At 35.3% G+C, this 25,659-nt stretch overlaps 2 protein-coding genes across 3 annotated transcripts in view; both read left to right on the top strand.

The window, feature by feature from the left end:
- The first annotated feature begins 540 nt into the window (after positions 1-540).
- LOC138692133 (gastrula zinc finger protein XlCGF28.1-like) lies at positions 541-20,392 on the top strand. Its single transcript, XM_069815115.1, has 5 exons — positions 541-709; positions 1,935-2,035; positions 7,569-7,709; positions 16,342-16,424; positions 17,589-20,392. Exons 2-5 carry the CDS (start codon positions 1,937-1,939, stop codon positions 18,400-18,402), a joined length of 1,137 nt encoding a protein of 378 aa, XP_069671216.1. The 5' UTR covers positions 541-709; positions 1,935-1,936; the 3' UTR covers positions 18,403-20,392.
- A 2,560-nt stretch (positions 20,393-22,952) lies between these two features.
- LOC138692132 (zinc finger protein 665-like) overlaps positions 22,953-25,659 on the top strand; it is a 36,480-nt gene continuing 33,773 nt past the window's right edge. For both annotated transcript variants that reach the window (XM_069815113.1, XM_069815114.1), the window contains exon 1: positions 22,953-23,031. The gene's annotated coding sequence lies outside the window, so the exon portion shown is untranslated. The remainder of the gene's footprint in view (positions 23,032-25,659) is intronic.

The raw sequence follows: 25,659 nt of genomic DNA, 5'->3' as shown, positions 1-25,659 counted from the left end.
ATCCTACTGTGGTACTATTTCATTAATGAAAACAAAAACTTTAATTGCTGAACACAGTGAATTTAGCAGATCTCTGAATTCGTCTTGCTTTGATATAACCGCACCATACATGAAACCTGGAGCTCAAGATGACGAATTTATGACTTGCATGACAAGCGTAGTCACCATATTGATTTTCAAACATTCTTTATCCCTTTAAAGCATATACAGTATATGTGTGATCAGGGATATTAGTCAATGACATACTGAATGAAGAAAAGTTGTCTAGAAAAGGGGCAAATTAACTTAATTTTTTTAATTATAGTCCGACATTGTGAGTTCCAAAATAATTTTGTCCCTTCAGTAAAAATAGTCATACAAAATTGCGTACGACTTAGAGTTCAGTCGTACCTCGTTCAATTAGTCAAAATAGTCATAAGCGTACGACTATAGTCGTACATATGGCAACTCTGCTAAAGAACAAGAACATGTCAACATGACATCATCTGAATATATCAGCGCCATATTCCTTTCTTCACGGCCCTTTTGATCTTAGCGCTTGGCCATTGTCTAGGACAACAAACATTCGGTTAATAGTAAATATCAATCAAAACTCGTTTATTAATGTTATATGAGTAACAGTTTGTTGCAAATTGTTTGTTGATATTTATGTTATGATATAATAGCCTGGTAGAAGTTCCGTTTGTTGAAGTGTTTCATCGTTGAAGAGGTAGGTTGCAATTTTATTTGCATTTAGAAGTGTTGGGCATGAAGACAGAATGCGTGGACCACAGCTATGATATAAAAACAGATTAATTGTGAAGCTTGGGCACGCCAAGATGGAGTATATTACTGACCACTCAACGAATATTGCAGACTGTTCTTCTTCCTGGCAGTACGATCTACTTCAACTAGTTGGCTCCCCGACACGAATAGCTGGGTTGCCAATACATGCAAACGAAATGATACTAAACGTGAAGAATGTTGCTACAGGTGGAAAGTTAGGTTAGGTTTTATTAGATGTGTAGTATTATTACTATGTTGGCGACATTGAAACCCACTATGAAATTAACAAAATATGTCTGCATTCTTCATTCACAGACGACGATTTTCGTATATAAGTAAAGTACCTATTTAGGGCGGGTTCGGTGGGCCCACAACTCTCCAAGTGATCACATCTATTTGTACAAATGAAAACTTTCATTTTATTGTTTATTTCAGCGATTTTGAAAAAGGTAAGTAGTGGCGTTCTTTTGAAGACACTTCAACTCCTATCAGCTTTTCTATGCTGAAAATTGAAGTTCATGTAAGTGATTCACTGTCAGTATACAGATATACCGGCAGCGCTTTTTACGTAATATAACGGAACCATTAACAATCTGGAATAGTGCTAACGATTTTCTCTTTTTCCTATATTTCCTAAACTTTAATAACTTAGTCGTTTAAGCTTTACGTTATGTGATAATATTTCGCAACTATATATTCCTGGTATTTAACAGGGAATTATTTGGAATACATTGAAGAAGTTCCTGTTACTAGGAACAGGATTTCATTTTCATTTTTTTAAATTATTTTGCTGTTATTACTGTTGCGATGACTGTGGTACCCATTGAGCGAAACGTTTAAACTTATACCAAGATATATTCAATGATCACGATAGATTTTTTGGAGTCCTACCTTGTTAAGAATTAAGTCTGTATAAAAATAATTATATATTTTTATAAACGATTTTAGTTTACTCTGTCACAAACAAATCTATGAAAATACGCCATACTGTTGAGTAGCTCATCTGTAATATATGTAATTTCCTGAATATGTCTGAACTAGTCTGAGTCACTGGGCAAGTGTCTAGTACGTTAGTGTGCGATGTGAATGCATCGTAGCAACTTGTAATAACTGTTTCTCAACAGCACAGTTCCTGTAATCACTGTCAGTTACATTACCTTATCTTTCAGTTATGATGGATGTGATCAAAATGGAACCTGCAGTTGATCCTCTCGACTTACAACTACATGATAGCATATACGAAATGGAAGAAAATGATCCTTTATCAGAGGTAACTGAAAAGTCTTACAATATATTTTGTTTATTTGTCTGTCCAACAGTGCCAGAAAAGCACTCATTTCAACATTTCACACTTTATATCCAGTAGACTAAATTACAGCCCCATGCTGTTGGTTTAGATATAAGGCGTCATGAATTGTTCTGACATTATGAAGTGTGGGTTGGTTATACTCTCCTCATGGGAAGAAATTTTCACAGGAAGATCAGCAAGTCAGTTATGACTGCTACTTTGCATCAAGTTGAAGGAATGCAAAGCCACAGTTATTAATGTAATCCGGTCCACAGCTCCACTGGTGGTTCTGATTCGTACCTCTGTATGAAACTTAGATGAATATTTGATTGCATACAAGAGAGATTTTGCTCTTTACCCCATAACATTTTGTTCTATATTATAATTTCTAAGGCATAATTATATTCAGCCGGGGTGCTTCCTCATGTTTTACAACAATATCCTTCTTTCATTCACATGATCAGTATTTATGAAACACATGCTGTTACTTATTGACTGTGACCTTAATTGAATTAACCCAGATAAGACTGACGTCCTATATATAGGACACTGGACGTTTTATTTTCTTAACATTGTTGTGTAAGATTTTCATAGTCGGCAAACATGATACCATAATCCTTATGTGTTATAAATTGCCTCCAATTTTTTTTATTTTGTTCTGTCTGTCAGAGTCATTGTTGTGAACATATTTGTGTGAGTCATGGCTGTGGAGCGGAACATATTCTCGAAGTCGGTATATATCACATGCTATAGGTATAATGCTTTAGATATTGATAGGGCATACTCGTATGATGTACTTCGTATGTTATAATTCATAATTTGATTCAATTTTTTATTTAGTGTTATGCCATATCATGGTAAAGTTAGGCGTACTACATGTAGTACGTCAGTCATAAAAGGGGAGATTTCGTGAGACTGATGGTAATCATGTTATTATAAAATGAAGCCTTACAAATGATTCAAGATGACCAAGTCGCTATACCTAAATGCAATAACATTTCCATCACCATTTTATCACCAATAAATGCGTGTGGTATCGTAACTGATGAGGATTCTGGTGATGAAAATAACTCTACAATTGACAGTATGCCTGGTAGTCAGTTGCGAGCTGAGACGGCAGTAACCCTCAATACACAAGGTGAGGGAATGGATGATTATGATGACGAAAGTCATAATGGTGATGATGAACATAGTAAAGGCGATGGTGAGAATGGCAGTAGAAATGCTAGTGATTCAGCAACGGATATACAGATGAAGAGAAAAGATAATAAATTTCAATTGGCAAGAAGTTGACATACGGCAGGGAAATACTAAATTTTTCAATTTCCGTGCACACGGTTTCAAGTTACCATACTCCAGAAATTTGAAGAAGAAAGTATCAGTCAAATAGCCCAATATCATATATTAGTTACAACAAAAATATGGGTGGACCAAAATTTCAATCTGAACAAAACATCTATTAGAAACAAGAAATGGCATTTCAGTGTGCATTGATGTAGCAGAACAAAATGCATGCACGCTATACAAGATAAACTCCAATGAAAAACTTGATTATCTTGCATTTCGCAAACGTCTTATCTGTTCTCGAATCCACTGCTCGACATGTACAGTCAAGTGGTAGACCAGCGGTCGTCAACTCACTGCACTCTCGGGCTATCGTCTCTTACCCGCAGGTGCATTTGTGGCTTCTGGCGGGTATGCTCTCTACCTAATCCTGCTGCACTTACCCTTTACCCATTTCAGCGAATGCTGACGACCACTGCGGTAGACCATCTCATCTAAGACTGAGCAAAAAGATTCAATGTTTGATGGAAGTAATCATTTTGTGGTATCTCAAGAAAAACAAACTCGATGCAGACAGTGTCACACAAAGACAACAATAATATGTATGAAGTGTGATGTTGGTGTACATGTAAAATGTTTTATCACGTATCACACACCATAAACATTCTCGAAAAATACAATAATCTTATTGTGTGTGAGTGATATTATAATTTTGTGCTAATTTCATGTATTGTTAAGCTAAACAATTTATATACATTTGAGCTAAAACGACTTATGTCATATAATGTTTTTGCATGGGGATATGACTGATGTCTTATATATAGGACACTGAAAATCTCGGATACTATCAACATAAAAAATTTAAAAACATCTTTGTTATGTTATATCAATTACAATTAAATAATTCATACAAAAAATCGTATTTTTTAGCAAAAAATAATTGTCTTATCTGGGTTAAACATGTGGTAAGCTCACAAGTACATTGATTTGAGATCAGCTTCTCTTATTGACGTGCTCATTATGATACACATTAGCTTGTAGTTGTTCTCGAGAAAGATGTTTGAAAGCATAAATCAATTTGGATCTTATTAAATATGCTCTAACATCAGAAAATAGCCAAATGTTGATAAAGGTTGAGTGGAATGGAGAAAAATTCTCTCCAGCACCAGGATTTGAACCCGGGTTTTCAGCTCTACTTGCTGGCGCTCTATCCACTAAGCCATACCAGATTCCCATGCCGATGTCGGATTGAATCCTCTCAGTTTAAGTTCTACCTCTTGGATTCTGTCTAGTGGCCTAGCCTCATGCACAGCGTCATTGATGTATGACAGTGGCACAATGTCCACACATGTGCAGAGGTGCACTCGTTATGAGTAACTAAGTGGCCGGGATCCGACGGAATAAGCGGTGTGTTAAATTACTAAGTTATTTTTCGCATATCGTTTATATGCTGTTGTTGTTTTCTAATGCCAGGCGTTTGATAATAAAGTCATTTGACCTCTTGCACTCTAATATTTTTCAAAGATATTGTCATGGTCAGCCACTGAAGCACAGATTTTGAGGTGTTTCGAATCCATTTCTTGGTTTGAGTTGCACAATGGGCAGTTAGGGGACTGATATATTCCAAATCTATGCAGGTGTTTGGCCAAACAATCATGGCCTGTTGCCAATCTAAATGCAGCTACAGACGATTTTCGTGGTAAATCGGGAATTAACTGTGGATTATGATGCAGAGAGTTCCATTTTTTCCCTTGGGATTGTGTTATCAAATTTTGTTTGTTGAAGTCTAAGTATGTAGATTTAATAAATCTTTTCACAGAGTAATACTTAGATTTAGTAACAGGTCTGTAAGTAGCAGTGCTGCCCTTCTTTGCTAAAGCATCCGCATTCTCATTTCCCAGGATTCCACAATGGGATGGTAGCCATTGGAATACAATTCTTTTATTGAGTGATATTAATTGAGAGAGCATATAGTTGATTCTGTACCATTAAAGTAGTACCCGCCAGATATGATATCGTACATATACAAATACCATATATATAAAAATGTAAATAGCTATGAAATAAGGACAAAGTTCAACAGTAAGCAAGCATTACCCAAATTTTTTCCTCATATGTGTCAACATTGATACAGGTGGAAATATATAAGGAAAAGCACAAGTTATAAAATGCATTTTTTACTTATCATCTCAATCAATATGCACAAAAAATTATTGCTAGGAATGCTGCTACTATAACTGGTACAGTTTAATAACAATGTAAATGCAGATATTTATACATAAGTGTATTCGAATTTTTTATATAAACCCTTTATTATACAAGAAATACCTATTTATTTATACTATGTTCAACCCAATAGAAGCCAATGCTACGTAACTCTCGGTGCTGGACCCCCTTCTCATTTCGCCGGCATTATCACCTTCGTGACATTGAGATGCTATATGAGCTAAGATGTTGATAAAGGGTGTTAAAAATTAAATTGTGTATATTTCTAATGCAGAAGATATTATTTCACTGATATTCTTAACCAAAATGACTTTGTTACTTTTGAGGGGAAGAAGTTTGCAATGTTAAATTTGAGATCAATCACAATATTGCCATGAGCTTTCTGAAAACCAAAACAAATGTACACGGTATGGTGGGCATCAATGGAATTGGATTTTTGTTATGTGTCGTTCAATTGATGTGGTCTTAGGCGTAATAGATCAACTATTGATCAGATATTTTGTATTCGACAGATAATGGAGAAAACATGAGATTATAAGGGTGCAGTGCATAAATTATTCATAGATTTCAAAAAGGCATATGACTCTGTTTAGAGAGAAGTTTTATATAATATTATTATTATTGAATTTGGTATGCCCAAAAAACTAGTTCGATTAATAAAAATGTGTCTCAGTGAAACGTACAGCAGAGTTCGTATAGGTCAGTTTCTCTCAGATGCGTTTCCAATTCACTGCGGGCTGAAGCAAGGAGATGCACTATCCCCTTTACTTTTTAACTTTGCTATAATGTATGCCATTAGGAAAGTCCAGGATAAGAGAGAGGGTTTGTAATTGAGAGGGTTTGTACATCGGCTTCTTGTCTATGTGGATGACGTGAATATATTAGGAGAAAATCCACAAACGATTAGGGAAAACACGGGAAGTTTACTTGAAGCAAGTAAGGCGACAGGTTTGGAAGTAAATCCCGAAAACACAAAGTATATGATTATGTCTCGTGACGAGAATATTGTACAAAATGGAAATATAAAAATTGGAAATTTATCCTTCAACGAGGTGGAAAAATTCAAATACCTGGGAGCAACAGTAACAAATATAAATGGTACTCGGGAGGAAATTAAACACAGAATAAACATGTTATTATTCATTTGAGAAGCTTTTATCATCCAGTCTGTTGTAAAAAAATGTGAAAGTTAGAATTTATAAAACAGTTATATTACCGGTTCTTTATGGTTATGAAACTTGGACTGTCACTTTGAGAGAGGAACATAGGTTAAGGTGTTTGAGAATAAAGTGCTTCGGAAAATATTTGGGGCTAAGAGGGATGAGGTTACAGGAGAATGGAGAAAGTTACACAACATAGAACTGCACGTATTGTATTCCTCACATGACATAATTAGGAACATGAAATCCAGATATTTGAAATGGGCAGGGCATGTAGCACGTATGGGCGAATCTAGAAATGCATATAGTGTTAGTTGGGAGGCCGGAGGGAAAAAGACCTTTGGGGAGGCCCAGACGTAGATGGGAAAATAATATTAAAATGGATTTGAGGGAAGTGGGATATAATGATAGAGACTGGATTAATCTTGCTCAGGATGGGGACCTTTGGCAGGCTTATGTGAGGGTGGCAATGAACCTCCGGGTATCATAAAAGCCAGTAGGTAAGTAAGTCGTTCAATTGATTTGTTTTATAATCGTAGTTAGGTAATATAATAAAATGTAATATTCGAAAAGAAATTTGCAGGCGGGTTCTACAATATAAATAAGTTTTTTTTTTTTACATTTATTACATTGTGTAATTTATTTTTGACAGTAATAGCTGCCATATTGTTAGACATTGCCAGTGTCCTTGTTCCTATTTTGTCTTCAATATTCTTGTCTAATTTGTCGCCTGTGTTGAACGTTAGTCAATGACTGCCACGGAGAACCAGATTTGTTGCTGTTTCACATCAAGTCATCTTTAAAATAACTAATAAAATTATTCACGATGTGTTTTTGTTCTGTAGGAAGGGAATTTATCGCACCTGGATGTGACGGACATGAAGACAGAATGCGTGGACCAGAGTTACGATATCAAATCAGAGATAAAGGTTGAAGATCCCACACTAGAGCCTATTAGCTTTGCTATGGTGAAAACTGAAGTAGATGTAAGTGGTTCACTTTCAATATATACGTATACCATTAGGTTATTTTTAAGTATATCAGACCTATTACCAGTCTAGAAATGTATTAACTGTTTTAACTGACTCATAACTTTCACAACTTAATTGTAGGGATTCATTTTAAATTTGAAATAAAATAATAATTCTGTAATATTTATTTCTGATGCTGGAGAGAGATTTATCTCGAATACATGGAGATATTTGTGGCTAGAAACAGACTTCATTTTAAGTTTACTAATTTTTTTTTTATATTCTTGTTACTTATCTAACAAATACACTCATGGACAAGAGAAACCGGACACTTTAATATTTGCTGGTATTTTGCAAAATATTATCTTCTCATAAAATATTATGGTAGCCATCTGTTGTTATGGAGACGTGTATACATTGTTGATTGTTTTTTGTTTTATAAACAAGTCATTGCAACCAAATATTCCAATTTTGCTTTCGGAGTCTCAGCTATAACAATTTTGTCTCAACCATTTTGTGCTTCATTATCGTTAACATTCGTTATTTCTTTATTTTTACATTTTCTGAGTTTAAGTGGGGTTGTAACATTTGTCTTAAAACAAGATACGACCTGAAGATGTGGCTCGAGCTGTAGCCCTTTACGATGATGGACGCAGTGTACGTTACATTGCAAATGTTATGAATATGGCTAGAAGCACAAACCACGATGCCATAAAACGGTATAGAGAGACTCTAGAATATACGAGAAGACCAGGTTCGGGTCGTCCAAGAACTACAAATCCAAATGAAGTTAGGTATATGGTGTTGAGAGTTCTTAGGGAGCGCAACCTGCCAGCTACTAGTGTAGCCCAGCAATTTGTTAACATGCATGGACGCCCAATTTCAGCCAAAACAGTTAGAAGAAGGTTGAAAGCAAGTGGACTGATATCAAGTAGACCTGCAACTGGTCCCAGACTTCTCAGGATGCATTGAGTTGAACGACTGCGTTTTGTAAATGATCACAGGGATTGGGGAAATGGACAGTGGAGCTGTGTTCTGTTCACCGATGAGTCCCGTTTCAATCTGTGCTCACCTGATGGACGTGAAAGAGTTTGGAGAAGGAGGGGAGAACGATTTTCACATTGATGCATTTCCGAAAATGTGCCGTATGGAGGTGGTGGAGTGATGGTTTGGGCAGGAGTGTGTACAGATGCTCGTACAGAGTTGGTTTTTGTTGAAAATGGAAGACTAACAGCTGATAAGTATATAAATGAATGTTTGGCTGATCATGTTGTGCCATTTGGCCAATTTCTAGGTGATAATTTTGTTTTAATGCATTATAATGCACGGCCGCATATTGCCCATGCGGTCGGAGATTATCTCCAAGAAGTGGGAATCCATGTTCTTCCATGGCCAGCAAGGAGTCCAGACATGAACCCAATTGAACACGTGTGGGGCATACTGGGACGGCATGTTAAGAATAGATGACTGAGACCAGAATCGTTACAAGAGTTGAGTCGAGCACTTGGCGAAGCATGGGAACTTATTCATCAAGAAGACATTGCTAACCAAATTGAGAGCATGCCAAGACGTGTGGATGCAGTTATTCAAGCCAGAGGGGGTAATACCCGTTACTAAAAAGAGTTTTTAATGTCTAAGGCAACTTAAAATGAAAAAACAGTTAGACCAAACGATGCCATAGTTATACGCACTTTGTAATTTTTTGTAAATTTTCTCATCAGAGTTTTTTTTTTATTTCAAGTGTTGTCGTATAAGGTGCTAAATGAAACATTATTTTGTTTAAATGGGTTTTGTTTCATTTTGAAATAATTGGCAACAAAATACAAGCAAATATGGAAGAGTCCGGTTTTTTTGTCCCTGAGTGTACTTTGATACTTATTGAACAGTGGGATTAAACCAGAGCCATCTTCAGTTACAAGCCAGAGCATAGGTAGGTTTGGCAACGCTGAGTGGAGGTGAGCAGAGGCGAAATAAAGGCAGGATCTTTGACGTTTTAGTGCTTTGATTTCGTTATCACATGTACATTTTCGACATTAATTGATACAAAAGCAACTGCATAAGATCAAGATTCATTGTATTGATGTACGTAATTTATCACGGAATCCGAAATGGTATTTTATTTGAGTTTCAGAATACCGCGTTAACACTTGCCTACAGCCACTTGTAATTAAAAAAAAATTAAAAGCATACGTGTTTTTTATTGATGGTACAAGGGAAAATAAATAAATAAATACTTAAAGGAATGTTACTTGTACCAAAAATAAATAAAATAATGGCGTACTTTCGTAGTACCCTATTCCAATCAACTAACCATTATATGGCTAGTAAATTGACAATGTTTTGCCGCTTTATGTTGTTTTACCTTTGATGTGAAAGGTCTAGGATATCATATACATTTTAATTTCATGTGAATATTTGTCGTACGTTTCTATAAATATTTTAGATGCCCAGGAAGCGAGTTTTAGTTCGAACCTCGTCAGTCACCATAAGAATACTGTTATCCTAAACTATTTGTTACAAATTTCCTAAAATACAATTTTAAATTGGCCAAGGCCGAGTATAAAGATCTATGAAAAAATTAAGAAAGATACCTTCAACATAATACATAACAAAACACAATATTATCTATTAAGTATGTGCCATTTAACGTAAACTCAGTTAACTTTAAATTCTGTAAATACGATGTGAAAAGAAACATGTTTATAACTATTGTAATTTATTACAAGAGAAATAATATTAATAAACAAACCTTGAAAACCAACAAAGTGATTATATGCATCTACAAATTATAGGTAGTTGTGACGTATAGCAGGCATTCCGAATCTTCAACAAAACTGCAACATTTATGGGATCACAAAACAGCTGTTTACAATGAACTTGAACATGAACGGCGTAACTTTACAGATATAGCAGGCGAGACCCATCAATTTGGCCTGAATTCTGATACAGCACAAACCACAAGTAAGACTATAAAAATGTAGTTTATACAATATTCAGTATTTAGAAGAATTGTCTATCACTTTGTCATTAATAATAACTGTAAAAATTCCCAAAGACTGCAGCCATATTTTCATTTATTGTCTTGTTTTTATCGCCAACACGCACTTAGTTTATAATACATCAACAATTAACGTTTCGTACAACCGCGAACATAATTCCATCGACACACACTTGTATTGTAACATTAATTTAAATTGAAAATCGGCATTATCACCAACACATGTTGTGGATAGTAGGCCTGCGTTTGACAGTTAATTTCAGTGTTGCCAACATATAGCTCCGACTTGTAACTGAAGAAGGCTCTGGTTTAAACACATATGAAGGTTTGTAGAAAAGAATCAATTGATATAGAAGTCCTCTAATTGTGTTAAGAAGTGAGTTTATAGAACATAATAATAGTAATAATAATAATAATAATAATAATAATAATAATAATATAATTATTATCATCATCTCTATAAAATAGGTGGGTATATTCTGTTTGTTAGATACAAGCTGTGAAAATATGCCATTCTGTTGAACAGCTCATCTGCTGTCCCCTGCAACTTGATTCATAGTTCATATTCGTTTTTTAGATTCTTTCTAATATTCTGATGTTGCAGTTATTAAATCTGCATTTACACCGTTTCCTATGGACTTCGCTCTACTAAAACTTTCTGTGTCCGTCACGAAACCGGTCTCTTCAGTTCATTTACAAGCTTCCACAATGATTACAAATTCCAGATTCCATACCTCAATTTATTTGTGTTTATGAATCTTCTGACTCTACAGCAAAGATCAGTATTTAAAATTAATTTGCAGGTGTGGTTACGAAATCTGTATTTTCTGCTATCTAATGTGAAAGCGAACAGTCGTGTTACAGAGTCTGCATTTTGAGGTAATAAAAGACTTTCAGCAGGGAAATATATTAATGTTTCAAAATATGAACTTTTTACGGTTTAAAATTACAAATATGTATGGATTTATTACCGTCAGAATTACTTATCAATAATCAAAATTAAACCATTAGATTATTACATGAAATGGTACATAATGACTGACGATCGTTAACAATATATATATATATATATATATATATATATATATATATATATATATATATATATATATATATATATATGAATATGATATATATATATGCACGGTGTAACAAAAGTTTCTGGTGCAATGAAAATTTTACTTTATTTCTTAATTTTTTGTGGTAAATATCACAAAATAACGCCAGATCATAGCCTAGTGAACACTTGGGCAATCAACTCATTGCGATTTCTTGGTCTGGGTGTTCGAAACACACTGTCGTGTAATCTGCTCCACAGGTTCTCTATGGGATTTAAATCTGAAGAATTTCCAGGCCAGTCTGTCCAGACTTTGTTGCCACAATTCTTTATTGTGTCCAGTGTACTCTTAGCTGTGTGGGCTCTGGCTCCATCTTGCATGAGGAACGCAATATGTTGTTTTCGTATCCCTTAGAACTTCAGAATATGCTGGGAGAATGTGTGTACAGTAATATTCGCCATTCACAGTTTTCTTCTCATTGACTATAACAAGTTTTGTCTTTCCATAATGTGAGATTCCTCCGGCCACCATAATCTTAACGCCAAACTTGGGTACTTGTGTAGGCTTTATAGAGGATGGATCCGCTGTTCGAATTCTGGCATTTTGACGATTCGGAATAGAGTGAAGTTCCACAAGTGACTCATCCGTGAACAGAATATGAGCCCTTAGAATTCTGGCAGCAGGTGCATCCTCTGTGTATCCTTCTTTCAGCAACCTTTCACAAAATTTAATTCGATCGGATATGTTCTTTTCACTCAGCAGTGGCTTGATTCTTGGTACATAAGACTTCCGACCCCAGTCCAGACTACGACAATGCCTACTGATTGTCATGTGTGAAATGTTTTTCTTTATAGAGCAGTAACACTCGGAAAAATTCAGCCTTTTAGCAATAGCCCGAGTTCCTACACCAACCTTGTACTTCACCCACTCCCTTGTTTTTCTTTTTGTTTTTCAGGTGACACTTTGCTTGGTCGGCCTGATCGTTTAGCATCAGAAACAGAACCATTCATTTGATTCTTCCATTTTAATACAGTTGTGGTGACATTTCCAATAACCTGGCAATATCACATACTGATTTTCCAGTCTTGACCAAGGCTTGAACCTGAGACCGAGCATGCTCACGTTTTCTTGGTGCCATGATGACCTGGGTGATTATAAATAAGTGTCAGTATCGTTCATTAAAATTACGCATTAAAGATTACATTTAATTGGTTTATTATCCGGAAAGTATAGAAAAATAAAGATGTAACAATAATTCCTGGTACGTACCAGAAAATTTTGTTACATTTTTGTGTTGTGAGTAAGTAATATTGAAAGAAGATGACACTTAATTTCAATCATACTACACGATAATTTATTGATTAAAGAAAATAAAACAGTACTCACCAGGATTAAAATCACAAATTATAGGAAACATTCATGATCTCGTAATTTACACTACCAATTTTACTACATATTAACTCACACTGTTAAGATATTGAACGCCTGTCGTCAACAATGTGTCATTTCCCGCCAAATTATTAATAAAGAATTGGATGACACCACAATCAAGTAGTACCAACTCCTGCATCATAAAATTTGGTCATCATTCCTGGGAAAATGGGAGCTAAACAAGAAAATAATTTTAACAAACTACCAGAAACTATTGTTACACTCTGTATTATATATAAGTTAATAATAACAAACACATGAACGCTACAGAGGATTATTATATAGCTACATATTCTAATAATAGTAATACGCATTTACTTAATGAACAATTCCACAATTTAAATAACCCGCTTTACAAAATTGTAAAGAAGTAAATTCCTGGTAATCCACTAGGTTTGCCACGTGCATAGTTATCTTTAAATGCTAACGTATTTCTGTAAAGTTCAGTCGTGTTGCTACAACATTGTGTTTAGGTCAGGATCTCCTCAACCAAATTTGTAAGTACTCCCTCTGTCCCATAATAATTGTCCGGTACGCCGAAATGGTATTACAGTAATTACAGATGATGGGGCAAAAGGAACTGCACGCATGAGGAGAAGCGCAGTAGATCAGTCCACAAGGTTATACAGGGCAATGACGTGATCTTATCGAGACAAGCAACACTCACCACCCAGAAGATTACCAAAAGTGGGTATTGGTTTTCAACTCACCGGTGTGGCACTGTATACAAACCAGTGTAGCAAAGCAAGCTGGAAATCGTTAGTAGAGCATACTCCTGCAGTGAGTACATACGTTTGAACAGACATGGACATCCTGGGAACACAACTGGCAGAATTGAGTGACAGGGGTAGCAAGAACCTTACAGACAGTGAACGGCAGGCAGTATAGGAGTTTTTGTTGAATAACACTACGGCTGACGTAGTGAAGAAAGGTGCATAACAGGTGCGGCAGAGAAATTTTATGTCAGTAAAAGAATAGCACGCTGCATTTGGCAACGGGGGCTGCAATCTTTGGAAAGTGGATCCATGCTCACCACTAAATTAACCCCAGCAATAAATGCAAAATGGCCTCCTGGACCGCGCACAGGGAGAATTCAGGTGTCAGTTCAGCAGGACAATGCGCGTCCGCATATCGCTCCCAATAACCCCACCTGGATGGACGCTGCAGCAGCCAGTGGAATCACTTTGGAACTCGTGTGCCAACTGCCAAACAGTCTGGATAGGCCTATGAATGTTTTAGATCTGCGTTACTTCCGGGCAATTCAGTCTCTCCAGCATCAGTCAGCTCCACAAACTACTGATGAGTTGATCGCCACCATTGAAACAGCTTTCTCTCAGCTGACACGCAAAAAGCTCAACAACGTCTTCCTCACTTTGTAGTTCAGTCTTATTGAAATAATGAAAGTCAATGAAGGGAAGAACAACAAGATTCCCCATATGCAGAAGGGACACCTGGACCATCTCAACGTCCTGCCATCTCGCTTGGAGTGTCCTTGGAACATTTACGACGAGACCACAGTGGCACTGCAGCAGTAGATCTGTGGCAAGCTGTTAGAATAACAACTTTCCCGGTCTAACAGGCAGTTCTTTCGTCTTTACTCGTAGGAGAATGTTTTTCTTTGTTTCACTTCCTGGTCAATTTGTACTATTCCTGGAGTTAATAAAGTTGCACTCCTAGGAGTATTTATTTTGGCTCAATGACTAGCCAATTTGTATTGATCCTGGATTCATAAAGTTGTACGAGTAGTATTCATGTTCTTATTTTTGCTCAATGATTGGCCAATTTATACAGATCCCGGACTAATAATTTTTTTCTTTTGCTAATTGAGTGACAATTTTGTACGGATTCCGGAGTAATACAGTTGTATTACTCATTCATGTGTTTCATTTTGCTCCTATGTAAACGCCAGTGTAAAATTATGGAGTCCGCACCTGTGGAGTAACGGTCAGCGCGTCTGGCCGCGAAACCAGGTGGCCCGGGTTCGATTCCCGGTCGGGGCAACTTACCTGGTTGAGGTTTTTTTCCGGGGTTTTCCCTCAACCCAAGATGAGCAAATGCTGGGTAACTTTCGGTGCTGGACCCCGGACTCATTTCACCGGTGTTATCACCTTCATCTCATTCAGACGCTAAATAACCTAAGCTGTTGATAAAGCGTCGTAAAATAACCTACTAAAAAAAAAAAATTATGGATATCGGACAATTATTATGGGACAAGAAATAAAAGCGTACCGGACAATTATTATGGGACAGAGGGAGTATTAAAAACCACGGTTCTAAATTCAACATTCGCTTTTTAACTTTCAATTTCAAACTTTTTACACTTCCCCATTATATTTTACAGGACTTTGGTTTCATACACCGCTCAAACAGCAGCACGAGCGAGCTGTATACCATAGCATATTCTACATTTTGTGATTTATGACCATCTGCAATTGAAGATTGCCAAATTATTTTATGTTGTTGTACATTTAACCATTAGCACATTGTTTGTTTTTTTCTATACTTTGTATAGTTTTAAATTTTATGTTACACGTATGTTCTTAATTGCATATGCTTACACCACCTATCATATTAACTTTTTGAAACATTTTTAACGATTGTATTTAAACCAGAAATAATTGTAAGTGTTCATTATGTGTCATTCATAATTCGATGGGACCTGAAGATGCCATATTCATGACGAAAACGTTCGTCGGTCATTATGTACCATATCATGTAATAATCTAATGGTTTAATTTTGATTATTGATAAGCAATTCTGACGGTAATAAATCCATACATATTTGTAATTCTATTATTATACTTATCGCACGCAACATGCCTTTGAAATTTTTACTGTTTGTTTACATTAACTAATCTTGCAAATTCTCGGTACGTATTTTGCAGATCATTTATACATGACATGCACATATTTTAAAGGTTGAAACTTGATTCCAATGCCTCATATTACAAGCAAGTAGCCTGAGTATGAGGAAGGATATAGCAGGAAGTAAAAAAATGCTGTTAAGGGAACTAATTATTGGAATTTGTGTAAAGGTCTTTACATACTTACCAAACAGATAGATTGTATTTACTAGATTTGAATAGCGAGGTGTGTAACATAAGAAAGCAATTGCCCATAACGTCAATTAAAGCTCTGTTCATAATTTGTTCACTTGCAGAAAGATTTTTTGGATGTGGACAGAGTTAAGCAGGAACAGAAAGTGAAAGTATCTCCAGAAGAGGATGAAGTGTTGACTGAGAGGTGAGTATACTGTGCAGATTTTGCTTCTTTCATTATATTATAACTTAAAGGGAGTTGGTCATTATCGCATGCAAAATAATGGTAAAAATAGCCTCTTTTCAAGCAGTCATAAATATAATACTATTTATCACAGCTCTTTAATTTTTTTAGTGATATATGTATACACATTAAGCTTTGGAATGAAAAAGAATGGTTACTCTAGAGTAAATCTTTATCCTTAAATTAATTTTTTTAATTAAGCACAATTTTTTTATAAATCCACTACATGTCTGTAATTAGGTAAACTCTATTCACTTATTATAGCACATATTGAATTGAAAATTTGACCACTTACTGCTAGTAGATACTAAAACATACCCTACTAAAATTATTTATGTATCTATAATATTATGGGCATAGGGCTTATAGAAATTATCACCGTCAATAAATTAAAAAGGAATTGAAGATTAGTATAAGCCGTATGCCCATAATATTACAGATATTTTAATAAATTTTAGTAGGGTATGTTCTAGTATCTATTAGCAGTAAGTGGCCAAAATTTTAATTCAATGTGTGCTATGATAAGTGAATAGAGTGTACCTAATCACAGACATGTAGTGAATTTATATAACAAATATGATTAAATTCAAAAATTAATTTAAGGGTAAGATTTACACTAGATTAACCATTCTTCTTTCATTTTAAAGCTTAATGTGTATACATATATCACTAAAAAATGAAAGAGCTGTGATAAATAGTATTACAATTCTGACCGCTTGAAGATAGACTATTTTTACCATTACTTTGCATTCGATAATGTCCAATTCCCCTTAAGGGTATATGTACGTGAACTACCAGAAATATTATCGGAAAATGCAGGCTCAGGTAGAAAAGGTAGAAACTGCTCAGGATAGGGACCAATGGCGGGCTTATGTGAGGGCGGCAATGAACCTCCGAGTTCCTTATAAGCCAATATCTAACATATAGCGTGGTGTGGTCTATCCAATGTCATTTTCTGACTCAGCACCGCAAACAACACCAAAATAAATATAATAACCTAGACACCAACACAAAACATATTCGCTTGGTAATTATCTGATATGTGAATGTAATGTAATGATTACTATATTATGACCTCAACGCATTGATCATAGTGGAGACCGATTAATTTTGAATTCCTTTCAGGTTTGTGAATCAAGCTGAGAAGAGTGTGATACGTGAACGCATGGGCAGTGATAGTGAAGAAAACAAGTTGACACAGTGTGATAGCAACAGATCAGACTGTTCAGACGTTAGGGATGTAAGCCGTAATTGTATCAAGTGTAACATGTGCAACGAGGTTTTTTCAACAGCGCAATCTGTGAAACTTCATTTTCATAATCATACTAAAACAAAGTCATCAAGATGCAATGTTTGTGGAAAGTGTTTCTCAACATCGTCAAAACTTAAGACGCACGTTCGCATACACACAGGCGAAAAACCATTCAAATGCGATGTATGTCGAAAGTGTTTCTCAACTTCGTCTTATTTAAAAAATCATGCACGAATACACACTGGCGAAAAGCCATTCATATGCCAGTTGTGTAGAAAGTGTTTCTCATCATCGGTGGGTTTAAATGCACATGCTCGCACACACACAGGCGAAAGGCCATTCAAATGCGATACATGTGGAAAGTATTTCTCACGACTTTCATGTCTTCACAGACATGCACGCAGGCACACTGGCGAAAAACCATTCATATGCGAGGTGTGTGGAAAGTGTTTCTCTGAATCTTCAAATTTAAAGCAACACACTCGCATACACACTGGCGAAAAGCCATTCAAATGCGAGGAGTGTGGAAAGTGTTTATCATCATCTCTGAGTTTAAACGCGCACGCCGGTATGCACACTGGTGAAAGGCCTTTCAAATGCAATACATGTGGAAAGTGTTTTACTCGGTTGGGAGTTCTGAATAAACACGTTCTCATTCACTCCGGCGAAAGGCCATTGAAATGTTAAGTTTGTGGTGTTTCTTCAAATCGGTGGCTTTAAACAGACGTGTTCAGACACTCATATAGTCATTTACAAACTCTAAAAGTACAAAAAAATTATGTCTCTAGAAACTTTTTCATAAACAACACATCTGTCTACCTATACGCATTGCAGAGACGATTAGATTGTGATTTCTGGGGAAAGAGTTACACTCATTGGGGAAGTCTAAAAAAAAAGAAAAATACAATTTACTTCACACAGCATCACAGTGTTATCTATGAAATATATTTCATGTGTAAGGATCAGCTGCAAGGAAGTACGATGAAATGAAAAAAAAAATAAATGAAAGTGGAAGCACGTTTAAACTGAATAGTAAAGTTGAACGGGTTTAGTTTATCCCAAGTTTAACTTACTTTGGAGAAAACGGCCCTAAATATATTAAAGATTTTGAGAAAAAATATAATACGTTTTAGTCTTAGTTTCACCTCTACATTACACACACAAAGTATTTACACGCAATAATGAATCACCCTGTATATGCATCCTTATTTTTGTCTTTAATCGCCAAATTTGGACCCATTCTGAAACCAATACAATCGTGAATTGTGTGAATTATGCTAGCACATGACGGAACAGATCTGGCGCAAATAAGTCACACCAGTAACGAATTTTTAAGTATGTCAGGACTAATAACATTCTACAATTGAATGAACTATTTAACTTTTCTATAACGTCCGCAACTCAGATGGTATTCATTTTAGGTTTGAAGTCAAATAATGATCGTGGAATATACATTTTCTTGTATCGAAAACAGAATTATCTCCAATACACGGATAACATTGTACCTGGGAACAGACTTCTTTTTAAGTTCAAGGTTTTTTTTTTATTTTTATGTTACTGATTGGCAATTATTTGCTAGACATTGAACGATAATTTCAAACGGATATATATTTTATACAAAACAAACAGAGCATTTGGATGTCATCTAACGTTGTTAAGAAGTGAGTTTATAGAACATAATAAAATCAGTAATAATAGTAAAACTAAAAGTAATGGTAATAATATAATTATATTATTATTATCATTATTATTATTATTATTATTATTATTATTATTATAGCCATACCCGTGCGCTTCGCCGCACTTCTTTGAATTAAATATTTACAAAGCTAGATACAGTTTTTTAAATTACTTAGTGAATAATAGCGTTTTGTATGTTGTAAGTCGTTTGCTCCAGAATCATTTTGAAAGTTGTACTTAAAACTCTGAATTTGACTGTTATTATCAAGCAATACTTAGTGAAGTTGTTCAGTCAACTCTACTTTTAAGATTGATACCACCCTGGTGCTGGAGTCCAGACTCTTATCACCAGCATTATCATCTTCATCTCATTCAGATCCTAAATAACCTAAGATGTTGATACAGCGTCTTGAAATATCCTACTAAAAAGTAAAAAAATATATATTTAAAACAATATTATACCTAATAGCCAGTTGGTCAGCGTCTGAAATGAAATATATTTGTAAGAACTGAAGGCTCTTATTCTCAGCCGGAAGAAGATTTCCAATTAAATGATAAGCCTATGCTAGAACTTCAAATGGTGGCGTAGAATTGACTTTATGTATTTCTTTTGCACCAAACAATGCCATTTGAAATAAGATGTTGTACTGTCTTATAATATATTATTTAAAAAGTGTTGATAAGGGATGTGCGCTGATAAGTAAGTTTTTAATTTGTTTTGAGGACTCTTAAAACTCAGGAGGAACAACTTTACAACAGCGCAACATAATTCTGCTTGGCTCTCTACCCCATTTTTTGCATTGCATTTATTGCATAGTTTCATTTTATGTATTTTAACACGATTTAATTGAGCATAGTTAAAATTTTTATAATAAAATAATGGAATTCTGAGCTAACGTACAATTACTGTATACTTAATTAATTCACTCTCGTTGTTCGTAAATTCTTTGAGATGAAAATGAATGTGGTACATAAATGTTATTTTAAGAAATAAAGGAAACGAATATAGCGCATCAAGTTTTCTGTGGACAAGAATCTATTTTAATTTTACCTGTCCTCGACTCACTTAGAAGTTACCGTACTAACATAGCATGTCCATTTAGAAAAACTACACTTTCCTATGGTGAAATAATAATTATACAAATCGGTTAATCCGCTTCTGAGTTTACTTCATACAAACACAGAAACATTTTCTGTATGTTAATATTGATAAACATATTTTATCTATTTCCATCATGCAGTTACATTCATATAAAATATGTTAAATGAGTAGCTTCCGTTTTTTGTTGTCCAAGGCCCCTTAAAGACGAAGTCATTTGTTTTCATTTCATTACAGCCCATTACGTGGCGATAATAAAACATATTGTTATTTTAAAACTCATTTATCTCATTAAATATTATCCCTACCAAAATATTGCAAAGAATAAAACATATTGGAAATCACTTTTAAAGAAACTTTTGTTATGCAACATTTTTCATGAAAATCAATAATAAGGGAGATATTTCGAATGATTTAATTCAGCCCCCCTTTTAAATCTATTTTAAATGCCATTTAGCCTAAAATTGAAGTTCGAACGAACTTAATTTATATTCCAATTTTCATACAGAACGGTTCAGGCATTATCGCAACAAAAGACAACACACGTCCAGAGAGACATACAAAGAAAAAAAAAATGTATTTTTGGTTTCAGAATGATTCATTATCCATGTCGACACCAATTATTTTTGGGAAATCGAAAATTACCAGAAAAATTTCGGTTACAGATGTATCATTAATATAGATTTCCTCTATAAAAGGGGTGAGCGTGATCTGCTATAAAACAGGATATTTCACAAGTCAGTTGAAACGTTAAAAGCGCTATATTATTATATTTGATAGGGAAAAAACAAAATCCTCAGTGTTGGGCAGACAACGGAGTTTACAAAACATTGGGAAGATGTCCTCCATTCTCTTGTTCAGTATAGCATTCTATCTGCGACACCATGCACAGCATTTTGCAGATAATGTCTTGGAATATTGGCTATTTCTTGCGAGATGGCATCTTTCAGTTACAGTAGGGTTGTTGGGTGTGTCAGAAAAACTCCAAACCAAATCAAAAGTCGGTCAGATAGAAATCTGAAGAACGCGGAGGCCAAATTTTTGGAAGGAGCCTAATGATGAAACGATCGCCGAACATCTGCGAAATTAATTGTTTTACAGGGATAAGGATGTGGGGTGGACCGCCATCTTACATGAAGATTATGTTTTCCATAACGTGATTCCTCAGCCTAGGGATGAAGTTCTGTAACATGCAGGAGTAGCACTTGCCGTTTACTGTAACAGTGTGTGCTACTCCATTGTTGTCTTCTTCGACCAAAGTCTGCAATTACGCGTGTTAACTCCACCATTAATTTGTTAGTGGGTTATTTTACGACGCATTAACAACATCTTAGGTTATTTAGCGTTTGAGTGAGATGAAGGTTATAATGCCGGTGAAATGAGTCCGGGTCAAGCACCAAAAGTTACCCAGCATTTGTTCATATTTGGTTGACGGGAAAACCCCAGAAAAAAAAACTCAACTCAACTCAACTCAACTTGCCCCGAACGGGAATCGAACCCTGGTTTCCCGGTCAGACGCGCTAACCGTTACTTCACAGTTGTGGAGTAATACTAGAAACGAGCGTTGAGCGACTTCCGCCGATTTTAGCAAGACTTCTGACTTCTGTTGCATTCAAATAATTATAAGTTACGATAATTTGGTCCAGGGACCATCCGTTTTATGTGCAAAGATAATTCGTTTGGCGTGTTTCTTAATTGAAATTAACCTAAATGGGTCGGTGTCTATTGCAAAATCGGCTGAAGTCGCTCAACGCTCGTTCAACCGAATTTTGGATATACTGAAATATTTCATGATGCTGGCCGGGTGTGATTAGAAGTTTTGACGAAAATGGTGATCAAATTGCAGTGAAAATTGATGACAGCAAGTAGGCTTAGTTCCGTTGTAACTGTCACATGGGTGAGAATGTATGGAAGGCCTCTAGGTATTTGGAGACCAGGAAAGATAAAGCGGTAAGTTTTCTCTGGTAGAAGTTTAAGATTGATTGGCTCCCACATCGGAAGTCATCATAATGCGGGGTACAATTTGCCCAAAACTCGAATCGTTTCGGAAGAATGGCTATCCTATGCAAATGTATGTATGCCTACAATAATTTAGTTATCAGCCATGAACATAACTTTGTTGATCTAAGTGATCCACAAATTCACACGCTGAATATTTAAAATCTATGGATGCATGCAAAATGCAAGTGAAAACGTCAATTTGGAATATCACGACAATTTGTTTCCGTCCTACACGAATTCTGTGCGAGGACAAAATGCAGGCGTGTTTGAAACATTTCTGATTACATTGCGTGCAAACTACCCTTTGTAGAAACCAAGGAAATTTGTAAGAACAAAAATTACTATCAATAAAGTGTTATTGTAATAGCATTATAAATTAAACTTATTTTCCCCTTTATGAACATGTCTATGCACCGCTTGCTTTATACTTTATACTGTCACTGCCATTTAGATCTGAGTGAACATGCGAAAGCATCTCTGCATCTTACATAGTTAGGGACGTTGAAATACATTTCCTTGAAGTGTATAATTATATTGTAAGTAAAAATGGGGGCAATGGTAAAGTTTAGCGGTACCTGCTTAGGTCGTTATTGCACGCATGCAAGTACAACGGGATTCAAAAGCACTGCCATAATAAAATAAGTCTGACGGTTTTATGTATGCAATTGACGGCGTAGTTTACGAAGCCGATACTAGAGTGGCGTAAAACGCGCAATTATATTAATTTGTCTATGATTATATTTACACAATGAACGTATGTCACTTTAACCTCTCCTTTAAATGTCAGTCGACGGTTCGAACTCCGAAATGAAATTATTCTTTATTATAGGTATATAAAAAGCGCAATTATATTAATTGTCTATGAATATATTTACACAATGAACGTCTGTCACTTTAACCTCTCTTTTAAATGTCAGTCGACGGTTTAACCTCTCTTTTAAATGTCAGTCGACGGTTCGAACCCCGAAATTAAATTATTCTTTATTATAGGTACATAAAAATCGCAATTATATTAATTGTCTATGAATATATTTACACAATGAACGTCTGTCACTTTAACCTCTCTTTTAAATGTCAGTCGACGGTTTAACCTCTCTTTTAAATGTCAGTCGACGGTTCGAACCCCGAAATTAAATTATTCTTTATTATAGGTATATAAAAAGCGCAATTATGTTGTCTATGAATATATTTACACAATGAACGTCTGTCGCTTTAACCTCTCTTTTAAATGTCAGTCGACGGTTCGAACCCCGAAATTAAATTATTCTTTATTATAGATATAATACAATTGCTCTAAAAATCTAAATAAAGTGTATACAGAATGAACTTCTTCCTTTAAATCTCAGTTTACAGTTTGAACCAAGTGACGGCTATATTTTCCGAGTTCGGGCACCGAAAATTAATTACTTTTATTGGGGGTATAATTCAATTGCTGTAAAAATCTAAAAACTTGTATAGACAATGAATAATACACAATAATGTAATAACACAGCCATTTTAAATTAACAAGCAAAGCTGTTGTCAAAATTAGTAATGTAATAAATTTAATTAAATTTCGGGTCTCGAACTGAGAATATATAACCGCCCTGGGTAGAAACTGTAGACTGATGTCTAAAGTGAGAGAGTAATTTTGTATACTTTTTTTTTTAGGCTTTTCCAGCAATTGTATTATATCTATAATAAAACAATAATCAATTTTCGGTGCTCGAACTCAAAGAAATACAGCCGTCACTGGGTTCAAACTGTGGACTGACGTTTAAAGTGAGAGGGTAATTGTGCATACTTTTTTTTCAAGCAATTGTATTATACCTAGAATAAAGGATAATTAAATTTCGGGACTCGAACTGAGGAAATATAGCCGTCAGTGGGTCCCAACTGTGGACTGACATATAAAGTGAGAGGTTCATTTTCTATACATGTTTTTAGATTTTTCCAGCGATTTCATTATACCTACATAGGGGGTCACAACCAGAGTGGACCAAGTTCATCTCGAATAGTTCTGAGATATTGAGTCTTCATTCACCTTCTTTAGGAAATGCTGTCCTCTGTGGAGTAACAAATGAGTTATGGACTTTGTTTGTTATAGCAATGGATAAATCTAAGTTTTCTTCATCCGAGATTGTATTACTCCACAAACTGATCACGGGTGGACTTGGCCAACTCTGGTTGTGAGCCCTTCAAATAATAATTAAATGTCGGGGATCGAACTAAGGAAATATAGCCCTGACTGGGTTCAAACTGAAGACGGATATTCGATGGAAGCGAATGTGACTCTGGTGTAGCCAAAAATAATAATTAAATGTCGGAGATCGAACTTGGCAAATATAGTCCTGACTGGGTTCAAACTGAAGACTGATATCAATGCCTTCTCGATCTAGACCAGGGGCCTGTTTCTCGAAACTCATGGACTACGCAATATTATTAGTCTGCACAGTAGTAATATTAGTTTATTAAATAAATTTTTTAAAAAGTCTGTGTTTCTACAAAATACAAGGGTAAAGTAGTAGTACCAGTTCACAGACTAGTAATATTGTTCGATTTCACCAGTTCATAAGTGATTCTGTTTCTTAAAATGCTGATTTAGTTGATTATACTAGTATTCAACAGGAATATTGCTACAAGAGTCTAAAGATTGGATGATTTCTATATTATCAGTTACCAGTGACAACCTTTCTCAGATAATCAAAACAAAATATTGTAGTTATTTTTTTAATAAGTGGTTTACTGGTTGCGATTCAAGTGATGAAGTTGTTGTGAGAAGAGCTAATATTATATCCAGAAAGAACAATTATTCCATTATGGGAGCACTGTTTAAATATAATGAACAGATTAGGTAAAGTGCTGAAAAACTTGAAGAGTTGTTAAATATAGTGGGACCTGCCATAACAAGACAAACAAATAGAAGTCATGCATTATGAGGAAAGCTTCAAATACAAGTTGCTCTACAAATTGGAATGTTGATTATTTGGCATATTTTCCAATGCCATCAGGTCTTTCTGTCCTAGACCAGCAACACTTGCAGAATTTTTTCTTAATAATCTAATACCAATTCATCAACTGCAGTAATTTTTGCTGGCTTCCCTCCTCCACTGCCAGTTCTTCTGACACTATCAACTTTAGCCTACAAATTAAATATAAAACTACGCTAGTTTATGAATAGATCA

This window comes from Periplaneta americana, chromosome 16 (assembly GCF_040183065.1).
Source record: "Periplaneta americana isolate PAMFEO1 chromosome 16, P.americana_PAMFEO1_priV1, whole genome shotgun sequence".
In the NCBI taxonomy this organism is placed as follows: domain Eukaryota; kingdom Metazoa; phylum Arthropoda; class Insecta; order Blattodea; family Blattidae; genus Periplaneta; species Periplaneta americana.
This window is presented reverse-complemented; position numbering and strand designations above follow the sequence as displayed.

Coding starts and splice junctions, on each gene's coding strand:
- LOC138692133 (XM_069815115.1), top strand. CDS start 1,937: ATGATGGATGTGATCAAAATGGAACCTGCAGTTGATCCTCTCGACTTA. Junction 2,036..7,568: donor AAAATGATCCTTTATCAGAG/GTAACTGAAAAG, acceptor TTTGTTCTGTAG/GAAGGGAATTTATCGCACCT. Junction 7,710..16,341: donor TGGTGAAAACTGAAGTAGAT/GTAAGTGGTTCA, acceptor GTTCACTTGCAG/AAAGATTTTTTGGATGTGGA.